The 23,872-nt window shown below is 42.1% G+C and overlaps 2 protein-coding genes across 2 annotated transcripts; one reads left to right on the forward strand and one right to left on the reverse strand.

The window, feature by feature from the left end:
* The first annotated feature begins 3,350 nt into the window (after positions 1 to 3,350).
* Positions 3,351 to 10,626, forward strand: LOC139559623 (Krueppel-like factor 9). Its single transcript, XM_071375773.1, has 2 exons — positions 3,351 to 4,231; positions 7,337 to 10,626. Exons 1-2 carry the CDS (start codon positions 3,736 to 3,738, stop codon positions 7,588 to 7,590), a joined length of 750 nt encoding a protein of 249 aa, XP_071231874.1. The 5' UTR covers positions 3,351 to 3,735; the 3' UTR covers positions 7,591 to 10,626.
* Positions 10,627 to 12,299: 1,673 nt separating this feature from the next.
* LOC139559622 (procollagen galactosyltransferase 2-like) lies at positions 12,300 to 22,900 on the reverse strand. The gene is made up of 12 exons (XM_071375772.1): positions 22,564 to 22,900; positions 21,154 to 21,264; positions 20,820 to 20,937; positions 20,424 to 20,558; positions 18,427 to 18,631; positions 18,046 to 18,165; positions 17,477 to 17,550; positions 17,173 to 17,279; positions 16,480 to 16,612; positions 13,489 to 13,616; positions 13,105 to 13,311; positions 12,300 to 12,811 (listed from the first exon to the last, which is right to left on the reverse strand). The coding sequence occupies exons 1-12, from the start codon at positions 22,800 to 22,802 to the stop codon at positions 12,526 to 12,528; spliced, it is 1,863 nt and encodes a 620-aa protein (XP_071231873.1). The 5' UTR covers positions 22,803 to 22,900; the 3' UTR covers positions 12,300 to 12,525.
* Positions 22,901 to 23,872: the final 972 nt, after the last annotated feature.

Below are 23,872 nucleotides of genomic sequence, written 5' to 3' on the forward strand. Positions count from 1 at the left end.
GTATCCAAACGTGGTTCTGGGAAACTGCAGGATGTCAGGTTTTTGTTTCAACCCAGCTTTGGCACACTTGATACAGACTCATGATGGTTGTCGGAGCAGATTATCACATTCTAAGGAAAAACAATTGCAATGTTCTGGAATTATCTGGGACTACTGTGCTTATATAATTTCTGCACTATTTTGTGACTAAATCATGCATGTGTCTAAATCATGTGGATGATATGTGCTTTTGTAACTCAAATCATCCATAATAATGAATGATTTTATAGCACAAACAGAAATAATCAATGGGTACATTGTATTAAGCACAGCACATAAAATCAAGGGGGAAACCCGCACACGAGCAAGGAAGAGAAAGAACACAAAACGCACAAAGCAATCAATATTCATGCTGTCATTTCAGATTTACCTCAAAATGCACACAATGTTCCTTCTGGGGATTCCTGATCTATAGGGAGCATAGAAAAGAACATCACTAAACGTCCCATATCATATTAATTTCCCATTTTTCATTATATTCAGTGCTGGAAATAAGGAGGAACTCGGGGGAACTGAGTTCCAACAGTGAAATAACTATTGGCCTGTAAAAATGTTATTTTCAAGGTGAATTCAAGGATTTTACATTGACGGTTTCCCAAAGTCACATTTTCACCCCAAAAAAATCACCATAATGGTGTGAATATTGTAAAGTGGTTGTAAAGTGGTTGTTCCACTGGATATCATAAGGTGAATGCACCAATTTGTAAGTCGCTCTGGATAAGAGCGTCTGCTAAATGACTTAAATGTAAATGTAATATTTCTGTATATCTGACCTGCCTCATCAGGTGACACACACAGTTGAGAGTCAGTCCATTTCTGCCTGAGATATAGCCTTGTAGAGGAGTGGCTATCGTCGTGCGTTATCTGCAGGTGTAACTCACCCCTTTCTGCTACGAGTTGTCTGGTGATGAGGAAGCTGTAGCCATCAAATAACAGACCATTTAGAATGCTTGTTTTTTTAAATGGAAAATAAATGCTGAATGTCAACAGCGCAGCTTTGAGAAGTAGATAGTTATTATGAAGTGTCACCATAAAAAAGCACTTAAGAATGTACTGTATGATTTATCATTAAATTCGTTCTCCCCTATGCATTCGGGATTACAAAAGCTGATGATCCATCTGAAGTACTATAGAAAAAAAAAAATTAAATCACTAAATCTACACACAAACCCTTTAAACAAGCTTAAAAACTCTGTGAAAACCCCAGATTCAATGTTTAATTCACTCAATTGAAATGTCTAATTTGCAAATGCCAGTAGTCATAATGTAGGAACTTATTTTCTCCTCTTTCAAAAAGTATCAACCGTTACTGTCCATTCTTCACTGAAAAACAGTCAGTCATCCCTGTCCGAAATGAGAACAAACTTTAGGAATAAGTCAAATCACAAATCCAATCACAAACCATAGATATCTTACTGTGTAGTAGAATGAGAGCCATGAAAATGAGAGTCATAATCCAAGCTGAGACATGGCCATATAGCAGGGGTGGACAACTCCAGTCCTCGAAGGCCTGATTGGTGCCATATAGCAGGGGTGGGCAACTCCTCGAAGGCCTGATTGGTGCCATATAGCAGGGGTGGGCAACTCCAGTCCTCGAAGGCCTGATTGGTGCCATATAGCAGGGGTGGGCAACTCCAGTCCTCGAAGGCCTGTTTGGTGCCATATAGCAGGGGTGGGCAACTCCAGTCCTCGAAGGCATTATTAGTGCCATATAGCAGGGGTGGGCAACTCCAGTCCTCGAATGCCTGATTGGTGCCATATAGCAGGGGTGTGCAACTCCAGTCCTCGAAGGCCTGTTTGGTGCCATATAGCAGGGGTGGGCAACTCCAGTCCTCGAAGGCCTGATTGGTGCCATATAGCAGGGGTGGGCAACTCCAGTCCTCGAAGGCCTGATTGGTGCCATATAGCAGGGGTGGGCAACTCCAGTTCTCGAAGGCCTGATTGGTGCCATATAGCAGGGGTGGGCAACTCCAGTCCTTGAAGGCCTGATTGGTGCCATATAGCAGGGGTGGGCAACTCCAGTCCTTGAAGGCCTGATTGGTGCCATATAGCAGGGGTGGGCAACTCCAGTCCTCGAAGGCCTGATTGGTGCCATATAGCAGGGGTGGGCAACTCCAGTCCTTGAAGGCCTGATTGGTGTCATATAGCAGGGGTGGGCAACTCCAGTCCTTGAAGGCCTGATTGGTGCCATATAGCAGGGGTGGGCAACTCCAGTCCTTGAAGGCCTGATTGGTGTCATATAGCATTCTCAAATCACTGCAGCAGCCCTGGCTTCCAAGACTCCACATGTAAGTACAGTAGTTGGACTGAAGAACAGTCCCTTTTCTCACACAGGCAGTGAATGGCCATGCTTGTGCCTGCTCCTGTTTCCACAGTGACCAGCACTACTCACAGTATCCAATCAGGAAATACCTTCCAGCCTGGAGCTACAAACATCCACTGAGCCAGTCACTTGACACAACATTACCCCCCCCCCCCCCCAATGCAAAGACACTCTAGGGTATTTAAACCGCCCTATGGCTAAAGAAGGGTTCCTTACAGACAGAAAAGCACAACTCACATTTGGGATTTTAAAGTTTTATGTTTGTTGCTTTTTAGTGAGAATCAACAATGTTATGGCAACCTGGTTGTCATATTGTTGCATATACAATAGATGTATGTTCTGTGACCCAAATATTCTATGCACCCTTATAACCCACCCATAACACTGTAATCAAGGGTTGTCCATGTTTTTATATTATGATGGGAGTGTACATAACGGTCATTTTCATTAATCGTATTGCCTATAGGCTCTATTGCGTCTCTATTACGGCACGATGATATCCACCAGTTCATTGTTGGGGTCAGATTTGGTTAAGCCTCCAAGTGAGTAATTATGGTGCGACAGATGGCTTCACAAACAGCCAGCCAGAGAAAATGGGGTGTGACTGTTTATGTGATGCTATATATGGAAGTGAGCAGAAGCTAAAGAAGAAGAGGTACAAGAGAGACATCTAGTGTCTTTGTCTAGCCTCTGCTCTTAGGTACTAGACCATAGAATGACTTTCAAAAGAGTAAAATAATCCATAAGTCTAATATACAGCATATAAATAATGATGTACTATGGTAATGGAATCAAAATAACAAAACATTTAATTATTGCTGAAATAGCACACGTATTTTTAGTGCTTCATATATATGTTGTTGACAAAGGAGAAATAGGGTGTAAGAGGAAGTCATAAAATGTGATAAACCATTTACAGTAGGGCTACACCCTCAACTCAAGCACAGAGCACCACCTTTCCACGCTGCTGTATCCGTCGCTTCCACCCACTAAGATACACATCCACCACGCCCGCTCTTCACGTCAGTCCGCAACGTCAGATTGTGCGTGTTGCTCTGTATCGGTGGGCGTAAGTTTGACCGGCTTTTCAGAGGCAGACACAATGAGCCCTCGGATGATGTAAAGGATGCATGTGGGGCTGGAGGCACGGGCACGTTTTGGCAGTATAGTTTTTTGCTTTTGTTTTATATAATTTCGAGCACACATATCGACAAGACTTTGTGACGGTATAGGGATAGCTGGAAAAGGTCGGTTCAACGAGTTCGTCTGACATAACGAAGTCGAAATCTCTGGCTAGTCCCCTTCGAAAACGACACCGAAAACAAAACAAAATTTTACAAAGGACTTGCTAAAGTCAACGACATAAAACAAGAATGTCGATGGTTGCGTATTCGGATTACTTAGCCGCCGAATGTCTGATGTCGATCTCTAGCGGTCCCGTCCTACACCGACCCACCCCGGTTGTCCCCGCCGCCCAGCCCCCTCCCCAGGCCGTTCATCCTGGGGAGCCCGAAGGGTCGAACGAAGACAGGGAGGTGCGCGAGACGCTGAGACTCGAAGGGGCCAACATGATGACGGTGGCCGGGATCCTCACGGACCTCCACGGCAAATTCCGGTCCATGTCGGCCTACTCGGAGAGCAGCAACTCCTCATGTGGGGAGAGCGGCTACACCACGTTGTCTGACTCAACTACCCCAACCATGACCCCCTCTGCTACTCCAATTCCTGGACAGTACAATGCTACTCAACAGCAGTGGGGAGGAGGGGCGCCTCGGTCCCCAGTAAAGCGACATCAGTGCATTTACGACGGCTGTGACCGAGTTTATGGAAAATCATCTCATCTGAAAGCTCATATCAGAACCCATACAGGTACAATTATATAGCTGGCTGTTATATAGTTTAAACTGTAAAAACAAATTGGGAATTAGCTATAGTCTCCACAAATGTAATTTTATTATGCAATTTGATTCAGAACTTCAAGTTTGTCCATACTAATTTAGCACTCCCCCCTTTGTGAGTCACTCCGATCTACAATTATCATATTTCTGGCCGAAGAAAAGTGTTTTTCTACATAGGGCTACACTGTCGATTGGGTGGGCGAGACGAGTCGTTTACCCGCGAGTTAGTAACGTTACAATACTCCCAGAACAAAAGGGAAAAACTCAAATAGAGGGCTCATAACAAAGAAGTAATCGAACAAAAGAATGGGGCTGGACGAAAAAAAGACTAGTGACGAACATGCTACAACTAGGTTGGATTTGCATACGTAGTGAGTTCGAGATTAAATGTAACATTCGGGGCGTTTGCGCAGGTTCGGTGGCTCTTTCAACTCAAACAGCCAAATCTTTTAATCCCACCTCGCATCAATGTGGCCATCGTGTAACAGTCACGTCTTTTTCGAAAACATATTTCTTGAAATCAGCCATTGCTGTCATAGTTTTCCCAGTCAAAATGGTATGTTTAGCGCTGTAACTTTGTATACATGCATCAGGTGTCCGTTGCCCAGGTGTCCGCACAGTCCTGGGGGGGGGGGGGGGGGGTGTTCAGGGTCAATGATGGATTAGAACAGGAACGCGTGCTGAATAGAACAAATCGTTAGGGAACGCCCACAAAACGGGAGTGAGTGGATCATGGCTAGAAGGGTTTCGTCAAAAAACGTCATAGTCCCGTTCACTACGACGAGAGTTTGCGTTTTTACACAGCGTTGAGTTCTACAGCAGACTGAATTTGATTTGATTTCCACTGAATCACTTGCTAGCTAAAATCGGTATCCCTTCTAGCCATGACCAGTGAGTGGGAGTGTGGAGTGTTGCAAAACGCAGATCCGCTTTGCGGTCTTGATAATAGCTCCTGGCACCCCTTTCGTCTGTCCTGGGTTGACTCCTATTAGCAATGTTACTCTATTGTATTAGGGCCACAAAATAGGCGTAGGAGGCTGCACATTGTGGATACCTTCATGCATTAAAGTCTAGTCAACATAAAGGTTGTACTCAACGGTGGAAACTCCTTTATTCACCAAAAATGATATAATGACCATCACATCGACGTAAACTTGTAGTCATGCGACGCTATGTTGTGTGGTTGTCCCACTACGACACGGGAAAGCATGCCGTTTATTCGGCTACAGATTGAATGATGAACTTCACAGGGTGGTGAAAGTGCAAGGTGATGAGTTTGATGCTCCTTTCCAATAAATATCGAGGGTCTTATTCTAGTGACATGGTGGTCGATGCTAGGCTGCCGTGACATCTTGCTCTTATCCATATCATCATCTAAGTAGCCTATCCTCACTGTATATGTGAGCTGTTGGCTAGAGCACACGTGCCAAGACCAGAGTGGGCACATTTGCTATATAACGCAACAGTTTTTGTGACAAATCCATCAGCAGAACTGAAAATGCGATTGAAACCCATTTACCTTGTATTTTTTATTTGGTGCATAGGAATTTAACCACAAGTTATTTTTATGTGCACTGCCTCATCACGCACAGACTTTTATTCGCAATAAATACGTTTGTTGGTAACGCATCTCTGGTGGGAAAATGTTTTATGCCATTTTAGAATATTCCCATGAAAACCGTCTTGGGAGCTCTATTGATCCTTTGTAGCTCAGTAATGCACAGCGCTTGTAAAGCCAGGGTAGTGGGTTCGATTCCTGGGACCAACCATAAGTTAAATGTATGCACGCATGACTGTAAGTCGCTTTGGATAAAAGTGCCTGCTAAATGGCATATACTATTGAGGCCATCTCCATTTTGAAGTAGTCCATTTTCTTCATCTACTACTTCTGAGTTGGCAAACAAACTGAAAGGGTGCACACTGCCACCTAGAGTGTGTTGTTTGAACAGATACAAGGCCAAGGTTGTTGATTTACTGCCACCTACAGGTATGGAATGTTTCCTCACGAGCATAATTCACTGGCCGATCTCCTGGTAACCTGGATGGAATTGATTATATGTTATGTGATTCTTCCTTCACCCATAGGAAGTCCCACCCAGTTGACTACTTGTACCCCCGTTCATTGACTCGGTACCGGTACCCCCTGTATATAGCCCCGTTATTTTATTGTGTTATTTTTTAACTTTAGTTTCCAAAATGCTCATTAACAGCTTCTACCCTCAAGCCATAAGACTACTGAACAATTAATCAAATGGCTACCCGGACTATTTGCATTACACTGCTGCTACTCTCTGTTTATTATCTATGCATAGTCACTTTACCACTACCTACATGTACATATTACCTCAACTAACCTGTACCCGCGCACATTGACTAGGTACCGGTACACCCTGTATATAGCCTTGTTATTGTTATTTTATTGTAAATTTTTGACTTTAGTTTTAGTAAATATTTCTTTAACTCTTATTTTCTTAACTGCATTGTTGGTTAAGGGATTGTAAGTAAGCATTTCACGTTAAGGTCTACAACTGTTGTATTCGGCGCATGTGACAAATAAAATTTGATTTGATACTTCAAAATGGCGAAAGTCCTCAAATATGCGCTGCCCATGCTAAAACAGGCTTTTGGGCACTAGAGTCCTCTATCTATCTCTATGGGATGTGTTGAGGGTGCCATTCTAACATGGCCACCCACACTGTATGTTGGTGTTTGTCTGCCCTATGAGTGTCAATATCTATTGCTGTCTACGTTTTGCATTCACTTTTCAAAATGTCTCTCTTCAATATGAACCATGACCAGAGTAGGTTTTTCTTTAAAATGTAGATTGATTTGGTGCATTAAATAGAGCAGAGGGGTGGATTACCTTTTTGCGTTATAAAGAAAATGGATGCTGATAATATTATACACTTTCTACTAACTTGATGGGTATACAAGGGTCTGCCAAGAGTCTAGCTTACTACCGACCGCTGCATATCTAGTGTTAGTGACTGGAACGAGCAGGGCAATATTTGCCAGTCTGACATTTGTGCCACACTCAGTATGTTAATTTGAATGTCTCTCTGTCTCCCTTCATCAGGTGAACGACCTTTTCCCTGTACCTGGCCCGACTGCCAGAAAAAATTTGCCCGTTCGGACGAGCTGGCTCGCCACACGCGCACACACACAGGCGAGAAGCGCTTCCTGTGCCCACTGTGCGACAAGCGCTTCATGCGCAGCGACCACTTGATCAAGCACGCCCGCCGCCACCCCGACTTCCAGCCGTCCATGCTGGGCCGCAAGGCCTCGTCCCCTGGGGGTCAGGGGGCGTCCAGCCCCGCCATGGGCCAGTAGAGTGCAGGGGTCAGTGGCTTCACTCCCACGTCTAGGGCTGGGGTCAGCAAGGGTCACAGGGAGTGGTCCTAACCAAAGGTCCTAACCAATCAGATCCACTAGCCAGGCCTGTCTGTCACAACTCCCCACACAACAGTATCTAGGTGGGGGCACGTTCACCACCCACCCCGACGGATGAAGACGACACCAGTCTCAACGCTCAACTAAAACTCAAAACCTTTAACTGAAAAACACTCACACATGCAGGGAATTCTCAATGTCTTCAATCCGCAGTCTCAGCACACGCATCAGCCAAATATTTTCCTTCCTTTCTCGGCTTATTTTAGAGAGATGGTGCTCCATGCTTTTTTACTGTGGCTGTTTCCTTTCTTGCTAGCGCCATTTTGTGATATTTAACTAGAGGCGTAGAGAGGCTGAGGTCAACTAAAAGTGTAGCAGCTTTGCTGATGACATGTCCTCAGTTTCTAGAGGTTGCACATTCCATGCATTTTTGTCATTGGGATTTAGTTGGCTTAGTTATAAAACATTTTTTTGTAATATCGTATTTACTGTATTATAATTTTAAATGCAGGTCAACTTAACTTTCAGTAAGGATGATGAATGGTTTAAACCGCTGAAGACTAGCTGGTTACATACCATCCTTATTAATGCTAGATCAACTTTTCTTTTTACTATCCATGAAACCTTGACGAATGATACACGTAGTATTATATCTGTTACGGATGCAAATGTATATATACCTTTAACCTTCTATTGTAGAGAATATCGTGAACAAATATTAGAGGAAGTAATACTTGTGATGAATTGTAGTCCTTATATTAGGGGTGACAGACTATACACTTGGATAGGATAGCGCTGCCTGTGAGTAAGCGTGTGTCTCTAATGACATTTTGTTATAGAAAGAGAAGACACTTTCTACTGTTTCCACTGTCTGTCCATCTAAATGGACATAATTACTTTATCTCAGTGAACAACACTTCAGGAAATTCAGAAAGCCTTAAACTATTTCATACTTATTTTTGCCCCATGTTTACAGTTTGAATCATTTCTACAGGTTTACGCCAACTCGTCGGCACAATACAAATACACATATGCAATATGCCACTTTTAACCAGAGGTTGCTTTTAATGCTAGCTACTTGGTTAATTTGTGTGATAGGTATTCCCTCTGTTAATATGCTTCTACAATTGAACACTGTGGAATTTGATAAAGATACATGTGATCTCATTATACTTATTATAACCAATGGTTGGGTTAGTAAGCCACATTAGTCCAAGTGCTTTAGGAAAGTGCGATAAAGGATAGATTGGGGTTCTTATGTGTTTGTTTTTGAACTGTTTCTTTGCTGAGCATAATGATGTATGTGGCTTTTCTCAGACACTATGCTCTCAGCCTTGTTATAACTCCTTTCTTCCACAGAAAGATTGAATTGCATGACTAAGGCACCTCTCTCGTCATACAGTCCCTCCAATATATTCCTTCTCTGTCTGTACTAACAAACTGACTTTAATTGATCATTCTTGCTGCATCATTTGATCACTGTTAGTTCCATTGTAATGGGATGTACCTGTATTCAACTTTTAAGTTGAAACGCTTTTGCCATTTGTACACATTTTCACAAGTTCTTATCTTACAGCTCTTGGTAACTGCTGGCAGTTATCGAACAAAAATGAACTACTTCAAACAAAGCCACAATATGACTTAGTAAAAGTGTTTGCTATGTTTTCAAATGAATTGAAAATGTTTTCATGGATGTCATCATTTTCCAAATGTATTTGTTTAATTTTCTGACAGCAAGTCTGCCTCGCGCCAAATTTATGATTATTTCACAAAGGGTAACAATTGACCTCGCAATGCTTGTGTAATACTTGTCTTCCCTTGGAAAGTAGTTGGACAAAAAGGGAGTCCTTTAAGAAACTCTCCTTTTCTCATGAAACGCTTCTAAACACAATCAAGCCTTAGGTTTGAACTTCCTGTGTTCTTCAAGTGAAAACTACACTCTGCCAGGGAAACATCTCTTTAGTTGCCTTGTCTATATTCTCTTGTATGCTCCGTGTACAGAGTTTTGACTGTGCTTAGCACTTTTTCATAGTATATTACGTACCTGTGGTGTTCAATAGTGCTGATCATCAGTTTTGGCATCTCACACGTGTTCAGTATGTATCACTACCCTTCATGTTGCACAATGCTACTTAAATCAGTTTAGTTTGGACCTACTGCGTTACATTTTGTAACACTTCATTTCAGTGGTACCTACATAAGGACTTAATAACCCATTCATAACACATTCATAAGTAGTACATGAACATTGCATAAATGCTTATGTTAACAAGTTGATATTTCAGTTTTCACTATTTGCAGTTCACAAACAAACATTTATGCAATATTCATTAACTGCTTATAAATGTGTACTGTATGGGTTATGAATGGGTTATAAAGTCCTTATGTAGGTTCCCTTCAGATAAAGTTACCAATAACTCAATATACATTTTACAAACCACTAAATCTGGCTGGGGGGGGGGGGGGGGCATAAGCATATCTCAAACAATTTAATTAATCGCGCTGAACACCTTAGGGCATACTATGCTGAATTGTTTCCCTCTGTACACTAATTAAACAAATATACACAGCTGCATTGTTTGTATAGAACCAATGTTTTTAGAATTTTGTTAAGCCAAATTTTTACATCAATAACTCTTTAAGAAACCTCTTATTTGAGCTTTGGTTACGTAGATAAGAGGACCTGTGGAACTAATTGAATAAATGCTGCGACTTGTTCTTTGATATTTATACTCTCAGGTGTCTTTTAAACATTTCTTCCATATTTCCTGTGCAACACCCAATTGTAATCATGTATTGTTGCTATTATTTTAAGGATTAATTTATTACGGTTTATAATTTGCGTGGTTCAATTCATTTTTTCCCCATAGCTTATTATTTTGTGATATGGAACATATACTAATAATTTGGTTCCATTGTTTGCTTGATACAAAACTGCCAGTGCTTTTTAATAATAAATAAAAACCTTAAGTTTAATGTTTTGTGTGTGTTATTTTCTTGTTAACAGGTGACTTTAACTTGTATCTGTATATAAATGTTGATTTATACTTGACATATCCACTTTTTTGTGAATATTGTTTAGTTGAAGGGAAGGTTGTCCGTAGATGGCTTTCAAAGTAAGGACAATTTGATCAGTCCCTTGAAAAGAATAGTTCACCCAAAATACAAAATGACATGTTGGTTTCCTTACCCTGTAAGCAGTCTACGGACAAGGTATGACCACAATCCTTGATTCATGATTTGGTTTGTTTACTTGACAACTGCAATATTTTTACAATCTGGCACCAATCCATTGCAAGTCGACGGTACCTGTGTAAGTACATGTTCGCGTCTCATGTCCAAATGATCTAGAAGTAACTTCATTGAGCTTTTTAGATACTTTAGGATGACTTGGACATTAAGATAGAAAAATGCTAATATCAGAACCATTGACTTGCACTTGATTTGTGCCACAGATGTAAAAGAAACAGTGGCCAGGTGAACAAAACCAAAGCATGGATTGCTGTCATACCTTGTCCGTAGACTGCTTACATGGTAAGGAATCCAATATTTAATTCTGTAATTTGGGTGAACTATCCCTATAAAATACTGAATGTGTGTATCCCATAAACTAATATAATCAGCTGGAATGTTTGCAGACAGCTAAAAGGCATACTTCTTTAATTAAGCAATAAGATATGAGGAGGTGTGGTATATGGCCAATATACTACGGCTAAGGGCTGTTCTAATGCACGACGTATCACGGAGTGCCTGGACACAGCCCTTAGCCATGGTATAATGGCCATATATCACAAACCCCCAAGGTGCCTTATTGCTATTGTAAACTGGTTACCAACGTAATTAGAGCAGTAAAAATACATGTTTTGTCATACCCATGGTATACGGTCTGATATACCACGGCTGTCAGCCAATTAGCATTCAGGGCTCGAACCACCCAGTTTATAATCTTGATTGTATAACAGATGGGTCTAATCCAGAATGCTGATTGGGTAAAACCGCATTCCAGCCGGTGTCTATTCCACAAATTACCACCGGCTAAATCTATGACATTAAAATGCCTATTTACTTTGTTCCAACTGACTGCACAATCCACTGTCTCATCAGTCCAGCCAGGCAATTTATAACCTGATCTCCACTATAAAAAGCATCTAGACATTATCTCACATTTCTTTTAGACTAACATTTAGTTTTCAACAGCGGAGGTTTGTATAAACCTTGCTGTCTGTCTTCCCGACATTTGCAACATTGTTTCAATATTACAATTAGATCTCCAGCTGTTCCATAGTAATGAACGTGTCGGGGTCGGGGCAAGACAGATAGGCATGTAGCGTTTCTAAACCAGTCGAAATCATGAATCAGCTGACATAATTTTGATGGATATATATAAAGTAATGTCAATTGAAAAAAGGTCAAACGAAACGAGATGCAGCTAGTTTGCAGTATTTCCAGCTTCAGTTTGAAGTGATTGTGTTAGCTGTGTTGTTGGCTAGCTCCTCTGATCAACAGTGTCCTGAAGAGAGAGCAAAATGTCATTGTGAATGCATTGTGAACGCACAATGTCAATGCCATCATTGTAAATAAGAATTTGTTCTTAACTAACTTGCCTAGTTAAATAAAGGTTGAATAAATAAATGATATGCCAGGCGAAATCGTGCCACATTAGCTCATTGTTATGCATGTATCCAAATAAAGTTCACTAGAAAACAGCTTAAACAAATGCAAATGCAGCTACTGTTATTCTGGCTGCAATGTTTGATGTGACTGTAAGTTAGCCGTAGCAAGCAAGAGATAAGAATGTTGCCAGCCAATATGGCAATGTAAGATTTGATTTATTAATCATAAGAGTAACGTGTGTGTTTATGTGACCTCAACTCATCAGAGTTCATCTCTTTGATTGCTGGCAGAGGAGGGTGGGGGCACGCCTCCTCCTTCCTTGACGATGCCTGGGGGCATAGGCCGTCCCTGGCCGTCCTGCTTGCTGCTTCGCTGGGTGTTCTGCCGATCCCAGTCGGTGGTTGTGGCCTCATCGTCCCAGATGGTGGAGGTCTCTGTGTCGCTGAAGTAGCCCGGCTCGCCAGTATAGTGGGTGGGGAAGAGGAGCAGTGGCTCCACAGAGAACGCCAGCAGGTCCCTCTGCTCAAACTGGGCCATGTACTCCTCCCTGAGGGCAAGGAGAGTTGAGGAGAATTAAAAAACAACAACACATGCCCTGTATGAAAACAACCCCTTCTCCTAGCTCCAAAAGGCCCATTGGAAGATCTGGCTGGAACCACCGCCATATTGTTTGCACCGTTTTAATCTCTACCTGGTCTCTTAAGATCAGCAAACACTGGGTTTGCGGGGACAAATGTCACTCAACAAGCATGTGCTTGGTGAATAAGATGCTTGCGGGAGAGAGATAGAGTGAGAATGTGGACACTGCAGTTAAAAGCCTGTCCGACCACTGGAACTCACCTTGGGTGCTTGTTGAACATGACAGGCAGGTACTCATCCACAGGTAGCATCTTGCCCAGGGCCCGGGCTCCCAGGAGCCTCTTGGCCCCCTGCAAGGAGAGGGCGTAACCCAGGGTCCAGTAGGAATAGTCAGGGTGTACCAGGTTACTGACCCCCTCCACCCAGCGCTCCGGCTGCTTCACCTGCAGCCGCTTACGCCCCACGTAGCTGAGAGAGAGAGGGAGAGGAAAGTCAACATCTTTCTGTTCATTTTATAAAGCATTCCTAGAAAAATAAGCCATTTTACACTATTATGCTGCATCCTAAGATCAGACACACGTTGGCATCTTGTCTGTCTGTCTGCCTGTCTATGTTCGAGTGTGTATGCAGCCATTCAGCCCTCACATCAGATCCCAGTCCAGTCCCACTCGGTCCACGTTCTCCATGATGGTCACCAGTCTGCTGCGGAAACGCGGCTCAAACCTCACATCATCCTCCAGCACCAGCACACGCTGCAGTCCCTGTTCCACCACCTAGGGGGAGACATGCACCACAGGACAGCCACTGAGCCAGGGGTTGAATCTCCAAATACGTGATACATTAAAACAAGTGACATTGCTTTCTATCTTATATCTTTACATCTAAAGTAGTTTGAGCACTTGTTACAGATCATTATCCTTTTACTGCCGTGGGATAAATCAGGGTCACACAGAGTGATTCTTGGTGGTCTTAAACAAATCTACTTTGAAACTAAAGTATACGACAGGCACACATGGTTATGGGCTTAAAAAAGAAGACACCTGTACCATGTCAGATATAGAGTTGAAATTTATTCAGTTTTGATTTTGTATACCAATATTACACTTTGTATACATCACAGAAGACTTAAATGCAACAAAACCGTTTGACATAAAAACACCGGATTTTCGGGCCAAAAAAAGTTTGCAAGTGTATAGAATCGATTTTCATGTATAGACTAGATGTGTAAATGTTTCATGTATAGACTAGATGTGTACCTGTTTCATGTATAGACTAGATGTGTACCTGTTCCATGTATAGACTAGATGTGTACATGTTTCATGTACAGACTAGATGTGTACCTGTTCCATGTATAGACTAGATGTGTACCTGTTTCATGTATAGACTGGATGTGTACCTGTTTCATGTATAGACTAGATGTGTACCTGTTTCATGTATAGACTAGATGTGTACCTGTTTCATGTATAGACTAGATGTGTACCTGCTCCATGTATAGACTAGATGTGTACCTGTTTCATGTATAGACTAGATGTGTACCTGTTCCATGTATAGACTAGATGTGTACCTGTGTCATGTATAGACTAGACGTGTACCTGTTTCATGTATAGACTAGATGTGTACCTGTTCCATGTATAGACTAGATGTGTACCTGTTCCATGTACAGACTAGATGTGTACCTGTTTCATGTATAGACTAGATGTGTACCTGTTTCATGTATAGACTAGATGTGTACCTGTTCCATGTATAGACTAGATGTGTACCTGTTTCATGTATAGACTAGATGTGTACCTGTTCCATGTACAGACTAGATGTGTACCTGTTTCATGTATAGACTAGATGTGTACCAGTTTCATGTATAGACTAGATGTGTACCTGTTTCATGTATAGACTAGATGTGTACCAGTTTCATGTACAGACTAGATGTGTACCTGTTCCATGTATAGACTAGATGTGTACCTGGTTCATGTATAGACTGGATGTGTACCTGTTTCATGTATAGACTGGATGTGTACCTGTTTCATGTATAGACTAGATGTGTACCTGTTCCATGTATAGACTAGATGTGTACCTGTTCCTTGTATAGACTAGATGTGTACCTGTTTCATGTATAGACTAGATGTGTACCTGTTCCGTGTATAGACTAGATGTGTACCTGTTCCATGTACAGACTAGATGTGTACCTGTTTCATGTATAGACTAGATGTGTACCAGTTTCATGTATAGACTAGATGTGTACCAGTTTCATGTACAGACTAGATGTGTACCTGTTCCATGTATAGACTAGATGTGTACCTGTTTCATGTATAGACTAGATGTGTACCTGTTCCATGTACAGACTAGATGTGTACCTGTTTCATGTATAGACTAGATGTGTACCAGTTTCATGTATAGACTAGATGTGTACCTGTTTCATGTATAGACTAGATGTGTACCAGTTTCATGTACAGACTAGATGTGTACCTGTTCCATGTGCAGACTAGATGTGTACCTGTTTCATGTATAGACTAGATGTGTACCTGTTCCATGTACAGACTAGATGTGTACCTGTTTCATGTATAGACTAGATGTGTACCTGTTCCATGTATAGACTAGATGTGTACCAGTTTCATGTACAGACTAGATGTGTACCTGTTCCATGTGCAGACTAGATGTGTACCTGTTTCATGTATAGACTAGATGTGTACCTGTTCCATGTACAGACTAGATGTGTACCTGTTTCATGTATAGACTAGATGTGTACCTGTTCCATGTACAGACTAGATGTGTACCTGTTTCATGTATAGACTAGATGTGTACCTGTTCCATGTACAGACTAGATGTGTACCTGTTTCATGTATAGACTAGATGTGTACCTGTTTCATGTATAGACTAGATGTGTACCTGTTTCATGTATAGACTAGATGTGTACCTGTTTCATGTATAGACTAGATGTGTACCTGTTTCATGTATAGACTAGATGTGTACCTGTTTCATGTATAGACTGGATGTGTACCTGTTTCATGTATAGACTAGATGTGTACCTGTTTCATGTATAGACTAGATGTGTACCTGTTTCATGTATAGACTAGATGTGTACCTGTTTCATGTATAGACTAGATGTGTACCTGTTTCATGTATAGACTGGATGTGTACCTGTTTCATGTATAGACTAGATGTGTACCTGTTTCATGTATAGACTAGATGTGTACCTGTTTCATGTATAGACTAGATGTGTACCTGTTCCATGTATAGACTAGATGTGTACCTGTGTCATGTATAGACTAGACGTGTACCTGTTTCATGTATAGACTAGATGTGTACCCGCTTCATGTATAGACTAGATGTGTACCAGTTTCATGTATAGACTAGATGTGTACCAGTTTCATGTATAGACTGGATGTGTACCTGTTTCATGTATAGACTAGATGTGTACCTGTTTCATGTACAGACTAGATGTGTACCTGTTCTATGTATAGACTAGATGTGTACCTGTTTCATGTATAGACTAGATGTGTACCTGTTCCATGTATAGACTAGATGTGTACCTGTTTCATGTATAGACTGGATGTGTACCTGTTTCATGTATAGACTGGATGTGTACCTGTTTCATGTATAGACTAGATGTGTACCTGTTTCATGTATAGACTGGATGTGTACCTGTTTCCAGATGTTGTAGTGACTGAGGAAGCAGCCGATCTCCCCTCGCGTCAGCACACGCCCCGAATACGGGTCTTTGTACCCAGGCAACATGTCTATGCCCATCGCTTGCAGCTGGGAGGAGTTCAGGGCTCTGAAGAAAAGAGAAGAAAAGAAAAGATTAATAAAACATAATTAAATGTTCAAATCCAGCTCAGGTGCGTAGGTCTAGATTTACTACAAGTTTGCACCTGTGCAGTGTTGGCACCTGTTCTTTTTCTGATTCAATTCAGAACGGTAGAACAAAAGATCAAAGGGAAATTAACATACTGATAATACATCAACCTTTCATGTTTGAGGAATCCATGCTCACTTTATTACATACTTTATTTAACCTTTATTTAACTTGGCAAGTCAGTTAAAAACAAATTCTTATTTACGATGATGGCCTACCCCGGCCAATTGTGCGCCGCCCTATGGTACTCCCAATCACGGCCGGTTGTGATACAGCCTGGAATCGAACCAGTGTCTGTAGTGATGCCTCTAGCACTGAGATGCAGTGCCTTAGATCGCTGCGCCACTCAGGAGCCAGAGTGGAACCATAGTGGAGAGGAGTGAGGATTCAGTATGGATAGCAGGCAATGTATTTTATTTCCTTCCGAAATAACAGGTGCAGACGGTTATGTAAAGTGCTTTTGGATTGTTGTGTCGTACTTGCCATCCACCGCCTCTGTCAGTGTGATATCAATGCCCAGAACGGCAAGGGTGCTCAGCATTCGATCCCGCCGGTCAATGCGACGCTTCAGATTAATCAGAAAGATCTAGAATGAAGGCGGGGAGAACAGATCACTAAAATCCGACTGTTCCATCCATTATCACCTTTCTCATGATTTGTATGAAATAGACGTTTCTGGGATTTCTTTCAAACAATGACAGTGGATGACTAAAGATATACTGTAGATATACAGTAGTGTAGATATATAATAGTGTAGATATACTGTAAGTACATTCTCAGTACCTCATCAAATCCCATCTTTTCCAGAGGTTTAGCTGTATGGTGCATGTATTTGGACGGCTTCATGAGGTAATCGACTGAAGAAAAATACCTGTATTAGACTCTTATTACTAGATAAAAGATAAAAGCAGATCACACTGTGTTAAGACATTTGCCATCTATGATTTGTAAGGGAATTCGTCAGTCTCTCATTAATGAACAGTTTAGGGATTCTCTGAAGAGACGGGGAGAGACGGAGAAGCAAAAGAGATAACAGAAGAGTGAGAATTCTGACACGGCTGTGAAAGTGAAAGTCAAACGGCATCACAGAGACTGGTCTGTAGGAGAGGGAATAGCAGGAAAGAAAGAAAGTCAAGAGTGGAGAGATATGTTAAAATATAGCGAGGGTAGTGTGTTTATTTTTTTATTTAACTAGGCAAGTCAGTTTTCAATGACAGCCTTGTTCAGGGGCTGATTGACAGATTTGTACCTTGTCAGCTTGGGGATTTGAACTTGCAATCTTTCAGTTACTAGCCCAACGCTCTAACCACTAAGCTACCCTGCCGCCCCTGTGTGTGCATCAGAGTACTCACTCAGAGCCTCGGTCATGGTGTGGCTAAAGCTCTCCACCTCCTCCTCCAGACTTTGCTCTTGCTTCAGAGGCAGTGGCAGATACCCATAATGCTCTCTATTACATATGTACATCTGCACATCTGTATGGAGTCACAGGTTTAACATTAGACACATAAAACATAATACATATAGATAATAATTCAGTGTTTGTTTGAGCCTGCCTGGAGTGCCACATAGCCTGGCTATTCCCCTGGTTCCACTGCGCCAGACAAGCTCAATCAAGCGCAACTAAAGTATTTGAAAGAAAACAATGACTATTTGAACTAAGATATGACACACATTCAATACACAGTAAGGAAACTGAGCATTTTAACACAATTCATTATGACTCTATGACTGACCTGCCCGCCGCGCAGAGAAGGCGAAGACCATGATGTCATCCAGGGGGAAGGTGTAATCGTGGTGTGGAGGGTGGAAGGCCAGCGCCCGGGTAGCGCTCCGCCTCAGGTCCACCAGGAAGGTAGAGTGCACCATGGGAACAGCGAAGCAGCCCTGGCGTTTCCAGTTCCTGATGGGGATGTACTCAGGGGTGCGTTTGTAGTAACCCTAAGAGGGCAGGGAGAGACACAGTGGATCAGAGAAACTTAAATAGAGTCCCCAGGGCCAATTCGGCCCATCGTTACATTTTCTGTGGCCCCTTGACATAAATGTATTTGATGAATAAAAAAACTTCAATAGTATGCTCTCTGGAAATGTGAATAATTTAAGTCTTCAAATACAATGGTGAGTGAACACAAAAGCAAGATGGTATAATACAATGAATTAACAAAAGAAAACACATTTAATGAGCATTAAATGTATAAATCCTCATGGGTTACAAAGATTCTTGATATCTACACTCAGTGGCCAGTTTATTAGATATACCCATCTAGTACCGGGTTGGACCCCCTCCAGAACATTCTGAATTCTTTGGGGTATGGAAACATTTCTCAATTGGTATCAAGGGACCTAACGTGTGCCAGGAAAACATTCCACACACCATTACACCACCAGCCTGTAACGTTGACACCAGGCAGGATGGGCCATGGACTCATGCTGCTTACGCTAAATCCTGACTCTGCCATCAGCATGATGCAACAGGAACCCGGATTCGTCGGACCAGGCAATGTTTTTCCACTCGTCAATTGCCCAGTGTTGGTGATCACACGTCCACTTGAGCACCTTCTTCTTGTTTTTAGCTGATAGGAGTGGAACCCGGTGTGGTCGTCTGGTGCAATAGCCCGTCCTTAACAAGGACCGACGAGTTGTGCGTTCTGAGATGTCGTTCTGCACACCACTGTTGTACTGAGCCGTTATTTGCCTGTTTGTGGCCCGCCTGTTAGCTTGCACGATTCTTGCCGTTCTTCCACCGCTCATCAACAAGCTGTTTTCACCCACAGGACTGCCGCTGACTGGATGTTTTTTGTTTGTTTCACCATTCTCTGTGAACCCTAGACACCGTTGTGCGTGTTAACCCCAGGAGGCCGTTTCTGAGATACTGGAACCGGCGCGCCTGGTACCGACGATCATACCACGCTCAAAGCCGCTTAGGTCACTCGTTTTGCCCATTCTAACGTTCAACCAAACAGTCTCTAATAGTCTCTAAGCCTCGATGCCTTTCTGCCTGCTTTATATAGCAAGCCAAGGCCACGTGAAAGGAGCGATCCATTTTCGTGAAAGGAGGTGGTGTACCTAATAAACTGGCCTCTGAGTGTATATCTAAAAAATGACATACTCGCTAATTGAATTGACTATCAATGCCATAGAAAACTGACAAACCAGAAGAAAAAAAAAATGGGAAAGGACAGAAGAGGCACTAAGGGAAAGTGGCTAGGGGAGTGGTGATGCGAAGATGGCAGAAGGCAAATCATCAGAGGAATGGCTCCATCTGTTTCCCTGCCCCTACCAAAACCCTTTTCACCATGACACTAACAGAGCCAGCCAGACAGACAGACAGACAGCCAGCCAGACAGCCAGCCAGCCAGACAGACAGACAGACAGACAGACAGACAGACAGACAGACAGACAGACAGACAGACAGACAGACAGACAGACAGACAGACAGACAGACAGACAGACAGACAGACAGACAGACAGACAAGCTTGGCAGACAGACAGACAGACAGACAGACAGACAGACAAGCTTGACAGACAGACAGACAGATAGACAAGCAGACAGACAGACAAGCTTGGCATGGTAGGCAGACAGACAGACAGATAGACAAGTGTTCTTCAGATTGAATAAACATTTGGATGGCAGCTAAACAATAAAGTTGTATTCTGAGAATGGGTCCAGTTGTGGGCCAGAAAAAGTTGGAGAAGTTGGAGAGATTGTGACAGAGATTAATGAAGGGTGTACCTGTGGGGTCACGCCACACCAGAAGTTGGAGTAGAGGACGCGGGACTCCAACATGGGCGCTACCACCGTTAAATTCTCTGCTATCATCTCAGTCAGCACCCGCCGGTTGGTCAGCAAGTTGTCAGTGTCCACAAACTGATTGAAGAAGGAATCATCTCAGTGGAAATTCTGGGTTTCTGCGGGCTGGCTCAAGTAAAGTGAGGGGAATTCACAATTGGCTATTTTTGGTACTTTTGACCAGTTACAACTTTAAAAAAATGAAGGTGTCGTTATTGTAACAGTGAACAGTGCCTAAAACAAAACAGTTTGCCATCTCAAAATGTGATGCCTCTGCGCCTAATGACACCTACTACTGAGTGTTGTTGTCCCACTGTGTTGAGTTGTGGGTGACCTCACCAGTATGTAATCAGCCCAGAGAGCCCTAGCTGATTTGAGAGCAGCCTGTTTTAGCTTCATCACGTGGGTGAACCGAGAGTTAGGCCAGTGCTTCGGCCCCAACTCACCCACATGCGAGCTAGGGGAGAGGGGGAGATGGAAGGAGAGAAATGAGTGGAGAGGTCTTTATTCTTGACTTTTGTTGACATAGATATTGAATGACAAGAGTGCACAATATGGGTCCTTGATAGTTTTGAACACCCCAGCTTCACAGGGAAAGGTGGGTCGTCTGAGAAGAAGACATGTAAAAGTGAATGTGGAGAAAATGGAAGGATGTATTTCAGAGTGTGCTCACCTTGGTTCTTCCATGGGTGTCCACTTCACAGAATGATACTGGCTCTGCACCCCTCTGATCCACTCCTGCAGCATGGCTGTGGTGTTGTCCACACTGTGGTCTGCAGCAGCACTGGAACATAGTGGCTAGAGCATCAGCCCACTAGTGCTACTGGCTGGATCAGATAGCTCAGTTGGTTGGAGCATAGTGCTTTCCACACCATGGTTTTAAATTTGATTCCCACATGAGCCTTGGACCGGGTTTCCCGGACACAGATTAAACCTAGATTTAAGCATGATGAACAGAGGTTCAGGACACCAGATTAAACCTAGATTTAAGCATGATGAACAGAGGTTCAGGACACCAGATTAAACCTAGATTTAAGCATGATGAACAGAGGTTCAGGACACCAGATTAAACCTAGATTTAAGCATGATGAACAGAGGTTCAGGACACCAGATTAAACCTAGATTTAAGCATGATGAACAGAGGTTCAGGACACCAGATTAAACCTAGATTTAAGCATGATGAACAGAGGTTCAGGACACCAGATTAAACCTAGATTTAAGCATGATGAACAGAGGTTCAGGACACCAGATTAAACCTAGATTTAAGCATGATGAACAGAGGTTCAGGACACCAGATTTCTACATAGCATGTGATTTGCTGTAAGTGTCTTCAGATAAAAACATTTTACAGTATTACATCAGCATAGACTTCTTTATTATCTCTCTCTCTCTCTCTCTGCCTGGTCGCTGTCATTCACCATGCTATGCCACTCCACTTCACATCTCACCCTCTCTCTCTGCTCCCAGACCACTATTTACTCTTCTCACATTCATCTCATATTCATCTCTGAGTATTTCGGTAGAGAGGTTGAACTCAGGCCACTTAATCCACTGACAGCAACTGGTTTTTAATAGGTTTTGCCCAATGAAAATGCCCTCCATTCAGGGATTGATATATATTTTATTCATTTATTATGGTAAAATGCAGTTATAATTAGCCCATAGGGCTGGGTGATACTGTAAATAATCTATCGAACTCCACCTCAGTAACGTCCTTAGTGGAACTGAGGAATTTTTCAATTCAAAACTAAAATCTGATGCTCTTTACACAAAAATACCCAATATTCCCAAAATGAAAGCATGTGGTATCTTCTGGAATTGATGGGCAACAATGTGACAATACGTGACTGCTTTAGTTTACATCACTCAATGAGCTAGCCATACTCTGACTAACCATGGATATGATAAATAATTTAAATAATTGGATTTATTTCAAAGGGTAAAATATCTAAAAGTAAGAAACAATGTGGAACAAAATATTAAATTTTGTTATTAAATTATATGTTAAAATGTTTTAATTAAAAAATGTTAAATTTTGTTATTAAATTATAGGTTAAAATGTTTTAATTAAAAAATGTTTTACCAGATGGCGATACGATCCTTAGGATATTCCAGCCTGTCTATGCACCCCAAGAAGTAGGGAAGACTGTGCTCCGCATTGCGCGCAAGGATACTGAGCAGTACTTTAGGCTTCAGCAACAAAGACTCGAGCAGGACAGGTTCTACGGGTTCAGTTATCAAGTCTTCTGTACAGGTGTTGTATGGGAGTATCCCGGTCAAAATCAAGAAAAGCAATCCGAAACCCACAATTTCAAACGGCATTATTTCCGTAAGGGTGCTCGATCTCCTTCCTGAACTACATGTACTGCAGCTGAGAATGGATGAATGGTGCAAGTCGAGTATGTGGCACTGATCTGGTAGGTGAGATGCAGACAGTGTGAAGACAACCGGTGAACGGCTGGTAAGCCGACTATCTATCCACCCAAATATGTTTTATTATTTATGTTCTCTGGGGGTTTTCCTTGCGGTGTAGGACTACCAATTTAGACATATCCCAGCTAAATACAAACGTTCCCACAACTTTAGAGAATGTTTCCTTAAGAGTCTCATTATGTCATTACCTAAAGTTTTCATAGGAACATTTCCAGTGATGTGCAAGGACCGTTTCCAAGAGACCATTTCCTCAATGTCAAATAGAATTTACCTAGAACGTAGTTACCATGTTCTCAGAATATAAGATATTAATGTTCTAGACATGTTTCATAGAAACATTGCAAGATGTTGTTCATGATGTTGAAAAAGTAGGATGTTCGGATATGGCCCTCTGGAGGTTTGTCTAGTTCCCAGCTTGTTCCTGCAATGTCCCTGAATACATTTTTACAACGTCTCCTGATGGTCCCAAAGAAACATTCGTGCCCCACCCCCCCAAAAAAACATCTCTTCACATGCCCCCCCTTGTTACTGTTGACAAGCCAATCAAGACCCCAATTGGTGAACCACTGATCCACCCAGAGCCTGTAACTTACAATGTTTTCAACTTACATATTTAACACACTTTGACGTACATGATTACATTGTGCATGTTCATACAGTAATTATTATTCAACATGTCCTCACCTGGGTTTTGAACTCAGAACCTCTGGGTTCACAGCATTCCGATCTTCCTGCTACACCAAAATGTCTGTGTCAGTTAATCAGTTAATCTCACTATTATCTATTTGATTTCATATACTTTATTTCAGCAATTTTAGGGTTTTCTGTATCGTTGTCTAACGTTGGTGGGGTATTGTAATAGGGGATTTTAGGGTTTTCTGTATCGTTGTCTAACGTTGGTGGGGTATTGTAATAGGGGATTTTAGGGTTTTCTGTATTGTTGTAAAAGAGAAGAGCAG

The sequence above is a fragment of the Salvelinus alpinus genome, chromosome 30, assembly GCF_045679555.1.
Source record: "Salvelinus alpinus chromosome 30, SLU_Salpinus.1, whole genome shotgun sequence".
Classification (NCBI taxonomy): domain Eukaryota; kingdom Metazoa; phylum Chordata; class Actinopteri; order Salmoniformes; family Salmonidae; genus Salvelinus; species Salvelinus alpinus.

Coding starts and splice junctions, on each gene's coding strand:
- LOC139559623 (XM_071375773.1), top strand. CDS start 3,736: ATGTCGATGGTTGCGTATTCGGATTACTTAGCCGCCGAATGTCTGATG. Junction 4,232..7,336: donor TCATATCAGAACCCATACAG/GTACAATTATAT, acceptor TCCCTTCATCAG/GTGAACGACCTTTTCCCTGT.
- LOC139559622 (XM_071375772.1), bottom strand. CDS start 22,802: ATGCCGTTTGAAATTGTGGGTTTCGGATTGCTTTTCTTGATTTTGACC. Junction 17,551..18,045: donor CACCATGACCGAGGCTCTGA/GTGAGTACTCTG, acceptor ATTTTTCTTCAG/TCGATTACCTCATGAAGCCG. Junction 13,617..16,479: donor ACTACAACATCTGGAAACAG/GTACACATCCAG, acceptor GTCTCCCCCTAG/GTGGTGGAACAGGGACTGCA.